This window comes from Watersipora subatra, chromosome 9 (assembly GCF_963576615.1).
Source record: "Watersipora subatra chromosome 9, tzWatSuba1.1, whole genome shotgun sequence".
NCBI lineage: Eukaryota > Metazoa > Bryozoa > Gymnolaemata > Cheilostomatida > Watersiporidae > Watersipora > Watersipora subatra.
The window spans coordinates 53,118,049-53,133,788 of record NC_088716.1 but is presented as its reverse complement, the minus strand read 5'-3'; the positions used below and the strand labels follow the sequence as shown (position 1 = coordinate 53,133,788).

The 15,740-nt window shown below is 34.3% G+C and overlaps 1 protein-coding gene across 1 annotated transcript; it reads left to right on the top strand.

Moving 5' to 3' along the window:
* Positions 1–5,076: 5,076 nt before the first annotated feature.
* Positions 5,077–15,527, top strand: LOC137404489 (mitochondrial import receptor subunit TOM22 homolog). Its single transcript, XM_068090711.1, has 4 exons — positions 5,077–5,302; positions 11,544–11,643; positions 12,806–12,942; positions 15,024–15,527. The coding sequence occupies exons 1-4, from the start codon at positions 5,255–5,257 to the stop codon at positions 15,114–15,116; spliced, it is 378 nt and encodes a 125-aa protein (XP_067946812.1). The 5' UTR covers positions 5,077–5,254; the 3' UTR covers positions 15,117–15,527.
* Positions 15,528–15,740: the final 213 nt, after the last annotated feature.

Here is a 15,740-nt window from a genome sequence, read left to right as displayed (position 1 = left end):
AATATCTTTACTTAATATTGAACATAAATGGTAAATATACATCCAGAAGCTACTGTAAGGGTTGAGCAGTTGAAATAGAAGTCAGACAATCAACAAACAGTCTACACATAAAGTTTTTTTTTAAACCGGCGACAATCTATCGTGTGAATTTAGATTATGTTGGGAGTTTGTTGTGATAAAACTGGATATAAACTATACGAAATTATTAAGGGTCATAAAAGTACGGATAAAATATTTAATTACTTTGAATTAAGTGTTATTGCCTTAATAAATTATTTCATGATGCTAAAACCAGCCCACGACAACTCGAAGGTTTTATGATGGGAAAGGCATTTTGTCAGCAGAACAAAATTATAATGCCTATCCTGAGGCGGTTGACCATAGGCTTTCTTAGCCTTTGTTACTTGTTCCTGGTATATGCTTACTTGTTTCAGCAATTGGTAAAACTTTTCCAATAAAATTACTCGGTTTACAAATTTAATATGTTCAAGGCATTCAGTTTTGAAAAAACTTTCCTCAATTAAATTTTATTGATTTGTAAATATGTGAATTTTAAAAATGAAAACAAGTTTGCTTCTGATGCCTAATGCTGCAGATTAGCTGCGTTCAGCATCAGGGCTTTTTGCGTGTTACGATAGATGAATGATCTCCGTTTTATTACTAGTCTCAATGAATTATAAGAATTGACTTGCAGTTTTCTACATTTCTGCTTGTTATTTGATGAATGAAATAAACTTTTTTCAGTTGATCAAATGCACAAACATGGAATGCTTAATCACGTTTTATACTAGGATACGCATTGTTTTTCATTTTTCTTATAGGAATATTTTCATATCCGCCAGAATCCTCTATGAATAATCAGCCAATTATTCACAATTTCAAATATCTGTTTCCTCAAAGAATAGCTCATAAATTATATTTGACTTTTTTCACAGAAATGGGAGAGCCTCAATAAGATAACTATCTTTTTATCAGTTCACAATATGACCTTTATATGACCTTTCCACTTGTTATAGCACATCGAATATGATGTCAATATAAACTTTAGGGTTACACCCAAAATTCTTATTACTTTATTATTACTTCCATTTTTTACAATTTATTCAAAATGAGTTTGTTTAGACTAACGGATAAACAAAAGTAAAGTTAAATACCTGATTTCTTTTCACCAAATTACTTGTCAGGAAATTCTTTACAGAGGTCATGACAGCTATAAAATGGTGGTTAAAACGGATGGCAGTTACAGCTTCAGTGTCTCTAACAGTCACTCTCATTGGGCATCTGAGTTCAAGTTTGTCTCACGGACAGTTTAATACAACTTCATCCTTATTACTTCCAGTCGAATTTTTTGCTGCTATTTATGTGATCTACTTATCATTTGTCCAAAGATATTTGAATAAAACACTTTGGAGAACACAGGCTAAAACAGATGAGCTCAATAAAACCAAAATAAGGCAGCTGTTGCATTTATGCGCTGATGAGCTGCAACAGGGATAATGATGATGAAGATATGATCAGGTTGTTTGTTATTTTTATCGAATTAGATTGAAGAATACACATTGATCATGATTAATGGGTATAAAAGTATGCTAAAAACCATTTAGGATTAGCTCCAGTTTTAGCTTATCTAGACTCTCTGACGACCAAAATAATTTGCATCGCAGTAATAAAACATAAAAAAGTGATATGCCCCGCATAACTTTAGCCTCCAGGAGTTCCTTCAAGTGTGTATAAAGTAATAGAAAATTCTTTGGAAAAATTATGATTGCTTGTTTGTAATAATGCTGTCACCAGCTTGTGTATGTCCTTCCTGTTGTGACCACCACGCAATTAACTTAGAGTGGAGGGAGTTATTATGGTAAACTAGCCTTGGAATCAAGGCCTTAAATAGGGTATAAAAAGTCAATCATCGGTAAATAAGTATTCTAACATTATTTAGACTGGGCAGCATTCTGTCAGCCAAAATGAGTCTATTTTCTTATTTTTCAAATAATCTTTAGTAAAATTATAAAATTATTTTAAAATATAAATTAGAATGAAAAACAAGTGTTTTAATTTATTTGCACAGTAAATTGTTGTTTTATACCTCTGATGCTTGTGTGCTACTCATCATTTACATGTATTTCTATTCCGAATTAAACTCTACCCCCTCTAATTAAACCCCTCTTCTAGTTGCTACTGATAAGTAAAGGCTTTTTCTGTTTAGCCGGAGGTGGGAAAGAGCGGTCTCGGTTATGGTATCTGCCTAGCTATTTGATTGATTAGCATGAACATGGCATTCAAATCAAACTTTAAATTCAGTTTAGAATATATTCATAAAGTATTCTTCACCAATTTGTGAACTTCAGCCCTTTTAAATAGTAGTTTAAGGCATGTAATAACAACTTGATTATAAGTCATGAAATTTTTTACCATATTCCCGAAAAATCTGGAATTTACTGGAAGTAAAGTTCAACTTCGAAATAATCTTGTAAAAGTTAGTAGTAGGCTTAGCAATTAGCTTCTCATGCCAGCATAAATTGAAAGCATTATATGTAGTTCCATTTTGCCTTCTCATGGTGAGGACAACTTCTTTATTGCTCTCCTGCTCACAGAAAATAGGTCTTAATTTATTCTTTTTAAAGCTGTATATAATAGTATGTGACATTATATATTACATAGTTTTGTATTTTTCTTTTTTATTCCGTTCTACTAATAACTAATTTTTATTTTGTATATTACAACATTTTTTAACATGTAGACACCAAAGTCATGCGTTACATTGGCAAACAATTATAAGCAAGCGGATCAAACTTTTTGACTTTTTTCAGCTGAATGGGTCATCTAGAAAAAAACTCGACTTGGCTGAATTTTTAATTAACAAAATCGCTACAGTTATACATTATAGTGCATCACTGGTATTGCTATAATAACTCCTTCATATGTGATGTTAACCCTCATGAATGTAAAATTATTTTACAGTTATCACCCTGTTTTATGTTTATAATATAACTTTGACAAGAATGATAAGTTAATCAAGCATATGCCTGTAGTATCAGAAATTGGGAAGAAGGTAAAATCTTCAGCAGCCATGAATTGCGGTTGCTCAATGATCAGTGTAAGAGTGTATCAACTATACCTGCTCATTGAGCTACTCTTTGAGATTTGAGTGTGCAGTTCTTTTTTTCCTCTTTACACAGGTTTTTCTCTATACATATTACATAGCATAATATTATGTCAATGGATTTTAACAAGTTTTTATATACATGTAGGTGAAAGAAACGATTGAAGTAGCATATGAATTCGAAGTTGGGCCAAACCTACATAAAACAAACTATGGTGTTTCAAAAAATTTAATTCAAACAGATTTTGTCGCTAAATACATTGAAATCTATTAAACTCAACAAAGAGTCAGCAAAAAACTAAAGATTTATAAAGAACTTACATTACTCGCAGAGCAGTTTAGCAAATGTTGTAATCATATATGTATCTTATCATACTTATATAGATAAGGGTATATCCATCTATTTTACTTTCAATTCAATGGAACTCACATAGCTTAAAAACAGTAAAATAATTTTTTATCATGGCAACAAAATATATATGAGCAATCTTTATTGTGGTAATCAATACTCATATTTTACAACATGTTTTCCAAAAGTTACCACAGCAAGTAAACTAACTAAAAAGCAGTTTACAAAATAAAAGGAATAGATAAAATTATAGTAATATAGTCTGGCAGTATCAAAGTTCATAAGATGATGAATGTTGTAAAATAAACGTAGGTTAGATGATATTTTATTTGAAATGAATGAGATGTAGTCCAGCCATGATAAAGAGTCATTGATGATAAGGCCAAGTAATTTAGAAGTAGATTGTCTTTTTAGGGTACTGTTGAATATAAAAATTGTCAGAGGGAAATTCGCAGTAATGTAGTGCTACCCTAACTCTCCCTAACCAAGTTATGGTTAGAAAATTTGTGTGTTTTTAAGTACATGTATAACAATAGTTAGGGTTAAAAAATTTTAGACTTTGCCAATTCTCAAGGTATATTATAGCTCTATTTCATTGATTCAAGTACACTAATGTCATTATAGTCGACATTCAATAGCCATTCAATATAAAAGCAGCATACAGTACGATACAGTGTTGTAATGTTCATGTAACATGACAAGATTGTGATCCTAATTGGTTGTCTACAACAAAGGCTAAGATCAGTTTACAGCATACCAATGGCTGTCAGCATTTGTACTAAAGGACAATGGTTAATGGCATTGATTTTTATTATTTTCTCAACTTATTTATTACTACAGATGTGCTCATTTCTCATATCATATACATGATTTTAAAGCCCTGTAAGGCTTTGGCAGCCGAGGCCTCGCCCCGGACCCCACTGGGGGCTTACAGCACCTCCCAAGCCACCAGCTGTTCCAACAGCCACTACGTGGCAGTGGAGTCGCGTTGCGACTTTTGGTCGCCTACATCCACTTATCTCAACTTTACAGTTATAGTTAAAAAAAAGGTTAGCACTACATCACTGGAAATTCGATGGTGGATTTACTAAGATATAGGGAGATTTTGAGATGCTAACAATAAAATCCATTTTTTAGCATAACAGTTATATATTTCATGATCTACATTAATAAGTCGTTAGGTTTGGTGGAATGGTCGACCAGACCTGCCAACCCAAAAGTGGGGCAATGTGTGAGATTTGGTTTTGGGACAATTGATGTATTAATGATAGTATATATAAACTTGTGAAAATTGGGGCAAAAATCTCACGCATTTGTCACGCATTTTCATTTTTTCTTTGGGGTGATTGCGTGAGTCTCACGCCCAATGTGTGAGAGTTGGCAGGTATGTGGTCGACATTGTGCCCCTCAAAAGCTGATCTGGATTCACGTTTATCCCTGGGTGTTATTCTATTTCGAGTTGTCTTCTTTATTACTAATACTGTCTTCGAAACTATAAATACCATAGGTTTCGTCATTATGTGGATCGAAACCTAACAATTTTTTACGAAAACACACCCATATACGAAGGTAACGCTTGAAGACTACCGGGAAGGCAGCGACTCCAACTGGACTTCTTTGTACGCGAACAATTCCATGCTATCTTGTAGGAGAAATATTGCTTCAGCCATTCGCAAAACGCAACAAAGCAAAAGCATATTATTCAAAGTATAATTTGCATCCAATAATATTTACGTAATTGAATAAATTAACTAGTTTATGTTTAATACCGTTGCGACTTTTTATTTTGAATAAAAAATAACATGTCACAAGTACCAGGACACCAAAAGTCGATAGAATGCGATGATGAGGTAGGTTTCACCGTTTAACAGGAATCGAAGGGCTGATTTGTCACCTGTTATTTAGTATTTTGTTATTACTATTTACATAACTGATATGAGTTATGTTTTGTTAAACTTGTTGGTATTGCCATATTTTAGCTTTGTTGTTGAAATAGACTAGGGATGGTGGGCACGTTGCAACAAAAAATGCATTTTTGGCTATTAAGTTTTACTAAAATATTGGAATATAATTTAGATAATTACATAGGATGCAGAAATATGTTTTATATACGTATGCCAATTCTGCTGGTTGCCAACTTTGGAAAATTTCACAAAAGTACTAAATGCATAATTGGTGTGTCAACGTGCCCCGGTAGGGGGTACGTTCATTCCTGCCAACTCTCACGCATTGGGCGTGAGACTCACGCAATCACCCCAAAGAAAAAATGAAAATGCGTGAGATTTTTGTCCCAATTTCCACAATTTTATATATACTATCATTGATACATCAATTGCCCAAAAACCAAATCTCACGCATTGCCCCACTCTTGGGTTGGCAGGTCTGGTTACGTTGAAACATCCTATGGGGTACGTTGAAATGTCCTTGACTTTCATAGTAAATTTTAGTTTTGGAATCGTGTTTTCTTGGATTTTGTTTTCAGCCCAACAATTCAAATTTCCACTAATTATCTGAGCAAGAAAAACTTGAAAAAAGTTGGTTATGAACTTTAGAACCCTGTGTACAACAATCGCGACAAACGAACTTTCACAGTACAACAAAACATATGTACATGTTGATCTAAAGATCAAACTTTTCTTTCTATATGTTAGCTTTTGCAGTCGGGATTTCAATATTGTCCAGAAATTTAGGGGTTCAAAGCTTCAACGCTACTTGAGCTGTTTTCCTCCATAAGAATAGAGGGGCAAGTTTGAGACATGTTGCAACTTGCCCTTCTATTTTTATCATTAAAGCATGTTGCAACTTGCCCCATACCCTTTGTGTTTCAACGTACCCAAATGAATCGAGTAATCTAAATGTTCATCTCAACTCAGTATGATGTAACATCATGAAGTTGGTGGGTGCATTGTCAAGAGAACATGTCTATAGTTGTCTCTACTGACTGTTGTTAACATGGGATAATGTACAAAGGAGATATGCAGTTCTCTAAATTTTGATATAAAAATAAAAGAGCAAAAATTTACCAATAAATCTTACAAAATCATTGCTCACTTAAATTGCTGTTCTTTTCATTTCATGCAATCAAAATATTGCATAAGATGACCTAGAAAGCTCTGTAGTTAGTAAGATAACAATTCAAAATGATGGGAACAAGCAAGAAATTTAGGTGTGTTTCAACGCTCCTCGCGTTGAAACGTTCCCCATTCCCCTATCTCATAGAATATATTTGAGGCTAAAAGCAAGAGCTGACATTTGTCAGCATGATGCAGAAACTCTGCCTCACAGTCATAACAAAAATACAGTACTGTAGATGAAACGAGTTTTAGTTATTAAGCTCTGAAGATTTAGAATCTTGCTTCTCAGATTATTTTGGGAATGTTGTTAACTTGTTTACAATAGAATAAAAGTTCTGATAAACAGTAAACATATTACAGCATAAAATGATATGTTATACACCATGAAGCTCATGTCTACAGTTTTTAAGTCACTAATGAACTTGTAAATTTTATATAAATTTAGTGAAATCTGTTTGCCAATAATGTTCAGCAAGCAATGGGCATTAGCATACAAATAAATTAAATTTGGCTTGATATTTGCTGGATGAAGGTTGAACACAACAACAGTCCACGATATTTAGTTGTCTGTAGTAATGTGGAGATTGCATAGGGTGGCTCAGATCTCACCACTAACAGGATTTAGCAGTATATCCAGGTTTAGTCTAGTGAACATTATTATTAACAAGGTCTCGCTGAAAAGTGCCCTATGCAATCGCCTTACAGTTAGTCCAATTTAGTGTTGCTTGAACATCTTCATATTCTCACGGACCCACACCTACATGATAGATATTAATTGAAAGACGACATTATGCTTGGACTGCATGCATTATTCCAGCTAGCCGTATCCGTACATAGATTACACACTGAAAGGTGTTTATAGTGAGTCTACTCAAAATATGTCTGATCAGGGTCATATGCTAATGATTAGTATGAACCAAAAAGATGGAAGGAATTGCTTGGCAGATATTCTGTTATACAGTGCACCCTCAGAATACGATTTTAATTCGTTCCAGGGTTGGCATCGTATAGTGAAAAAAATCGTCTGTGGGGATATAGAAACCATAGTAATTATATAATGCTAACTTCCCCTGGTAATTATAATCAAAACTTTGTGCATGCTGTACATATTAAAACTAGTAACAAAATAGTATGTTAACCATAGTAACTATAGTTACCTACAGTAACTTTATTGTATTTAGTGATTATGATCTGCAGTAAAATGTAACATTATAATGTACCATAGGGAGTTCTTACTTTCAAAACAGATATATGTATAGCATAAACTTTGAATTCACCTCAAGTAAGCTTAGCTTACTAAACACCCACAGTTAAAGCTGAGCTTTAGTATGTATTTTTAACTATTTTACTGAATTTCACTTTTTTTCACTAAAAATTTTTCACTCATCAGTTTCTTTCTTCGCTTTCACTATTAATTTTAGCGGACCTGTTTAAAACATTTTTCAACCTAATTTGGCAAGAAAGCCAGTGCGATGCTAATTTCGTAATGAAGTGGATTTTGTTAGCAGGCTAAGAGAAGTTGTCTGACCACTCATTTTCTGTTCTACGAGATCGCAACTCCTACTTTGTTACTGGTTTTAAAGGGAAATATTACCGTTTTACACACGAGAATGCTGAACTTAGAGAACTTGGTCATTGTGTCTTTTTCAGACGTTGTGAAAATATTTTCGGTGAACAGCATTTTGGCGTCTGTTATTTTGACATACATAATAAGCACACCACACCGACTGCCACATTTGAACTCGGGCGAAAATTTTGTTGAATTCGTATTGTGAAAAATGATTCGTATGGTAAGATGAAAAAATCATCATGTTCCACTCCGTAAGGTGAATAAATCGTATATCAGGGTAATCGTATCCTGAGGTTGCACTGTATTCATATCTATTTGTAGCTTGGAACATTTGACAGTATTCATTCCAATTTAGGAGGAATGTGGATGTACAAATTATAAACCTGAATAAATATGCTAGGCTCATAAAAAATATTGTAGGGTCACTTTTTTGAACATATAATTGTGCTGTTTACTCCAAATAACACACCATCAATACATTGCACAAATAGGTATATTGGGCACATCAGTAAACAAAGTGTGTATCACATGAAACAAACATTTTCCATCTAACATTATTTCCCGAACTATATCTTATGATAGCAGGCTTACCGAGTATCGATCAAAGCAGTGCACCTTGGGGTTGTTTGCTTCTAAAATGAAGAATTTTTGCCGGTCTAGCAATTCTTCTGAATGACTACGGCTAAAGTAGCATAGTATATCGCAAGTAGTGTAGTTGTATGCACAACAGTACTGCTATCATTGAAGATAACCTCTCAATTTTACATGATACTATTCATATTGTATTTACACCATTGAAAATATTTATTTAGATGTGACTAGCATTAATTCGGGTGTTGCCAGAAATTTTTTTCGTTTTCAAACAGATAGCCCGCAACACGTGTGTAGATTTTCAACGCAAATTGCTACATGTATTGCTTTCGGGACAACAATCCCTAAACACATCCATTGAGGGCAATTGTCCTTTATGCATGCGAAGGCGCATTCTTGAGTTCTAATCAGATTAATCAAGTCGGTGTTTAAGCAGCTGGTGCTCAGGAACCAGATGGAGTTTTCTAACCGATGATTTTTTGTGATATGGCGGAAGAGCATATGAGCATATGCGTGTGAAGCTTAGACGAAATTAGCGAATAAATGTGGAAATGCATAGCGTTTACGCTGTCTAATACACATACAGAATGAGAAAGTGGGATTTATTAATATAGATTACACATAATGCGTGAAATTCACAAATTACAAACAAATGTTTTATATGTATTTCACTTGCTGTCACAGAATGCTTAGGGTTTGCAAAATTTTATGCATTCAGTTATTAAACATATGAAAATAACATTTAAAAAAATAATATTTTAAAATAATATGTCTTACTTTACACTATTCATTTAACATTCTCTTCATCCCCTTTTGCGTAGTGTGCATTCAAGAGAAGATAACTCTCAATAAATAATATTTTAAATGATTTATAACAAAAATTTAAAAAGTAGCCACAAGTAAAGTTCGTATTTTAATGTTCATATCAAAAGCTAGCTTTGTTGAAAGATTTGTCAAGAAGCTTTCATTTCTGCTCATCACTCTACAATAAGCTGTAGCAGAGCGGGATATAATTCCCTTAGAGCTAACATTAGTATAAAATGACTATTGTAAGCTCTTGCCTTCCTAAGAGATACATGTACCGATTTTAGCTAAGAATCTGTTTAATCACAGTTTATGATTGACAGAAGTCATTGCTTCGAGGTCTTATTGTTATATTAAACTATCTTAGCTGGCCGGTACGCTATAAATAGTTGCGAAAATCTTTGGTAAATCAAATGCCGCTATTTAAAGTAGTGGCTTTAGAGGAGCGCTATGCACAAAAAATGTAGAGTCGACATTTGGTACACTGTTTGTAAGATGGGTACTTAGTAACCACAAAAACAATCGTCGTGCTTTGATTGATGAAGCAGTTTTTGAGATATGGCCATTTATAAAAAATTATAAAAATTTTTAGAGCTTCACAAATTTTGGTTTTGTGAATTAGCTGCAATTTTTATAAAGTTTAATAAAAGGAATGCTGCTATGATCAACAACTGTACACCTAGTAATATTTGGAGTTGTTTTCTCTTTAAGCCTACACTTGGGAGTTATTCTTCTTAAGCATTCTATTGTTGCATTGAAAGAATTAAGATGAAAAACTAATTCTAGTTGAAACCAGGAAGACACTAAGTAAGCCAGGCGTTCATCCCATTATTTTTACAAAATTCGATGACGCACACAGTAAACATACTTTGATGTATTGTCCACAGTACATAACAGCTACAGGCTCTCCAGATTCTTCTTGGTATTCTAAATGCTCACTGTTTTCGATATACAGTTATACGTCGACATATGAGCTTAATTCGTTCCGGGACTGAGTTGGTATGTCAATTCTCTCATATATCAAATTTTCCTATATAAAGTAAGTAAATGCAAATTGATCGGCTCTTACCATCTGAAAAACCACCTAAAGCCGGATATTGCAATGGAAATGTGTTTTTAATTGTTTGAATTCACAACCTATGTTCACAAAATAACAAATACCTATCTAGTGGTTATGCAATATATATATATTATATATATATTATATGCAATAAAATGTAGCGTTATTATGTACAGTACTGTATGGAGTTTTTACCTTCGAGACTTGATGGCAACACGTTTGACACGCTACATGTTTGTGACGCTATGTAACATAACATACTTTAAATTTCACTTAAATTAATTCGGCTTACCATGTACAGACACTTAAAATGAGTTCTAAACTTAATTTTAAACTTAACAATAAACTAAATTCAAAATTGGTCTCTGCGTTAATTTTTTATCATCTCGACTTATACTCACTTTCGCTTTAACTTTTAGTCAGCCTTTTTTAAGTGACCTCTTGCTTACCCAGGCATCAAGAACCGTCTTGTATGCCCATATCTCCAATTTGTCTCATATCTGAAGGCCAAAATTTGCTCAGAGTTTTCCTTGTATCTCAAATTTCTCATATGTTAGGACATTCGTATGGTGGGACACTTGTATGTTGGAACACTCGTATGTTGAGACATTCGTGTGTTTGGACATTTGTATGTTGGGACATTCGTATGTTGGGACATTCATATATCGCAGTATGACTGTAATAGGTTATTGTTTTTAATTAAATTAGCGGTTTATTTTTGCATTGCTCACTAGGCTTGACTCGGTTTCAATCGCATGCTATAGCAGACATGGCTAAAGATGTTACATACAACGAAATATTTTGTAGCTAAAACAAGTCTGCATTTTAGTTTTGCAAATACATGTAATTTAGTTATCATCCAGTTAGCTAGTCAAATTCATTCTCATGTGTGTTACTAGAGAATATTTCAAAGAGACCTGATTCATAAAGCAAACTGTTTAGATTTTGACATACGAACTGGTGTTGCGTCAAGTGAACAACTATGATTACAGCTGGATGAGACGTACTACGAGCGATTGGTCGGCCTGTCTGAGATGTTTCCCGAGAAAGTTAGGCAGGGAGCGTGCTCAGTATTTTCAATGAGTAAATCCGGTAAGATTAGGATTCACCTCAAGGATTAGCAAACTATTGATGAGCTGTCAGATTAGTTGGTGCCCCGAGTAGAACAATTCTTGTTGTTGCTTCTCTCATTCTTTGTTAGATAATGGTTTGTTGTTCATACCTAATGGTGTCTGACGCATTCGCTTCTGTTTTAAGACATTGCTGGGACGTTTTCGTGGGTGGGAACTTGCTTCGCAATGCCACTGTAATATTCTGTCTTACTACCCATATGGTGAGAAGGTTTGCACTTACCTCAGTGGCTATCTTTTTGTTTTTTGTCTCATAGTCTAATTTGCTCTGAACGGCCTTGACCTGTGTAAATAAAGTTAATATTTATCTATACATTGTTGATATGAGATGTCATCGGTTCTAACATTTCAATTTTTGTGCGTTATTATGTGGACCATCAAATAACATATTAAGCTGAGCTTTAAATTGTAAGCCAGGTTATTGCTATAGTATATGTGAGGCTGTCTAAGTTACCAGTTATGTAAACTGGTCGTACTTAACTGCAGAATTCTTTTGGTCCCCGATGCTTACAGCTCTTGTTTCAAAATTATCGTTTCACCGTAACCTTCTTGAAGGAAACCAATATATGGATTGAAAGCCATATATGCAACAGCGGGTGTAAGTTAGTTAAAAAAAATAAGCCACTCTTTCAAAAAATTACTACAAAATAAGATTTTGTAATTCGAAAATGTAATTTGGAAAATGTCAAGTCTAGTACCTGTTGGGAGCCTTATGTACAGTACATATATTTAGCTTTCATCCAACTAGCCAGAATTTGCCTGGAGAAAGATACGGTTACTGCACTGCGGACATCACAGCAAATTTTGTTTAGTGTGTTGTGTTCGTACATACTGCTATTTTCTGTGAGGCGGTTAGCCAGGTCGTCTGGGAAAATTCATTATTCTCTCACATACTTTGACTAAATCTCAAGTACCCTGATAGGATCACAGAGATGTTATCTTTGGTCATTTCAAAACTTTTGATAGGAATTCTCATCTTATAGCATATATTTTTTATACATTTATTATGTTCTATAAAGTCTGTAGAATAAAGTAATTCATATCTTTTGATTAGTTATTGATTACATTCCTTAAATTAAGTTATATTTGTGTATTTAAAGTCCCTCCTACGCCAATTTTTACAGGTACAACTGCACTCTATGGTATCTCGAGAGCCGTAGGCTGGTTTATTATATCTTCCGCCATAATAGGTCTGCTGCCATACAACCTAGAGTCAACGAGGCAAGAAATGGTCGATGCACAAAAAGCCCAGGAGAAGTCGGTATGTATATTTGGTAACACTTTGTGGCTTTTTAATATTTCTTTGCACTGACCCTAGTCCCAGATTTACCATTTGGTAAGGTTGTCTGTGTTTCAGCCATAAATTTATTAATTCACGATAACTAATATGGCTAATTTACAGTAAAACCTACTATCTGTTATTTTATGTTGGTTAAGGGCATTTAAAATAATCAGCTTGCATTTTTAATAGCAAATAATACGTTTATTTTGAAGAAGGCAACCTGAATTCTGTTAATTTCAAAAAATAGCCAGTGCTAAATAGTAACTGACCAAATGTGAAGTACAAATTAAAATGGATTATCGACAAATTGATTATCGACCTAGCTTCTAGGTTATACTCTGTTGTTATCTTAAAAACGTTCTGGTTACATCAGTTTTAATGTCGCTGCGTACATCGGCTCATATGCCGCTCGCCACATCAATGCCAAATATCGACGCATTTGCTTCTGTACTGTCATTTTAACAGTCCTGATGATCACATAGACATGTCGTGGGAACGACTCCTATTTGCTCTTTAAACCTTTCATATCATCTCTCATAGATAGATTAAAAGCGGTTTTTGCTTTATATTCTCCAAAAAGACTTTTTATAGATTGGTACCAAGCTTCTAAAAATAGTTGTTTTATGGACTAGTTTTTACAGAGGCCAGGCGCCTTGGATGAATTTACTTGATGCCCTGGGTTAGCTTGGCACAGATTATACATTCCTATACAGAAATTATGACAGCCTTACATGTCTTTCAAAGGCTGAAGCGCATCAGAGTGCAAAATAAGAGGCATTGTGAAGTGTTAGTGCGAATATCATCCTTGCAACGGACGCTCTGCAATGGACATGGGATGACTCAAACATGAGTGCAAGCTTTTAGCCTTCATATTTATGCAAATTAAGTTTTATATGGTGTTTGTAATATAAATTATATAGTTTAATATACATGTATGGTATAAATTTTTGGATTTTATAAAAAAAACTGCAATTCAAAATGGCTTATTTTGAATTGCTTTATTTTATTTTCAAGTCAATTGATTTTTATTATAAATTAAGCTATTGACAGTTAATTTTAAATTTCATTTTAAAACATAATTGCTGTCGATCAGCTAGTCAATCATGACAAAGTGACAGCCATAAACATCAAGCACTCCTACATCTTGCATATGCACTATGTTTCCATGAAGCCTACCATGCGGTTTTAGAGTTGTGTTACCATGTGCATTTTGTGTTTCTATGTACATTTGCATGATGCGGATTGACTCCGGTGCTTTGTTGAAAAAAGGTAAGGGATTCTATTATAAGTTAATAATTAACGATGCGAAGGCATGAAACTCGATCGAGAAAGGACGACGGAAATATTGAAACTGTTTAAAATTGAATAGCTGGCGCAGTATTTTAATTCGCATCATTCGCAAGTGCTGTTTCTATGATTCGCAAGCATGATGGATTCGATAAAGTTCTGCGAATCGCAAAACTTGCTTAGCTTGCGGATTTATGACGTTAACGGTTAACTTGGGGATTAGCTCAAATTTGTGCATCATGCGCGACATGGAAACATAGTGATGGGTAGTGTATGGTGTCTCAAGACAGATCCTAGTATGCTACCAACACCCTTATCTAACTTTAGTTTTGACTTCCAACTTTGGTTTTGGTTTCCAACTTTGGTTTTATTCATTGCAATTATCATGGTTCATCTTTGAAATGGTTGAATCTGCTGTCTACAAGATGTGTTCTTTAAGCTTTATACTCCTGTCTACAAGATGTGTTCTCTAAGCATTATACTCCTGTCTACAAGATGTGTTCTCTAAGCATTATACTCCTGTCTACAAGATGTGTTCTCTAAGCATTATACTCCTGTCTACAAGATGTGTTCTCTAAGCATTATACTCCTGTCTACAAGATGTGTTCTCTAAGCATTATACTCCTGTACATTTCTTGTTAAAGTTTAATCCTGATTCGGGTCATTGATCTGACTTCACTTTTAAAGATTTAAATCGAAAATAGTTTAAGACAAAATTTTTACACTGATTTTACGAAGTTCTTGTATCCAATTAGCCATTGATTCTTTTCTAGTTGCTGCTCGGACCTAATGCAGCCATGACTGGACAGAACACGACAGCTGGGGTGCCCATGCCTATGTTGCCCAGTCAGCAAGTGCCGAAATAAGCCCATCCTAGCATCCTCCTCAATCACATATCTTATCTTAGTCGCTTATGTTGTGGATCAAAGGCTATGTTCATAACACATTCAACTATGATTTTATATGCTACTAATGTTACAATTCCATATTGCCTTGTGTCAATACTTGTGGGTCTAGTGATAAATAGCGTGTTGTTAATGCTAATGGTTGCTTAGAATACATTGTGCAGTATTTAGTGGGTGATATCTCGATCGTTTTCATTCATTCTCCTTTATTCAGCTCTGATTATGAAGATAGGATAACTTCCTGTTTACTAGACTATCGTACTTTTATCGGTGTTGGAATGGTGATAATTTGTTGGATAGTTGTAACAGTGTCTATTAGGTTAGGTAATGCATAGTATAAAATAAAATGTTCCTATCTAATAAAACATAAATGCGCCACAAATTGTACTCGATGTTCAAGGTCAACCGTGACGGCTTATCACGTGCAAGTATTTAGGGCTGGTACATATGCTAGCTTGTTCATATCCTCATGCATATGAACTCCAGGTGCTTGTGAGAGATCAGGCTGGTTTTAGGGAAATGAAACATTGGGTTTCACAACACGGCCTCGGTTGAGCAGGCTTGGCACTTTACAGGTAGTTCATA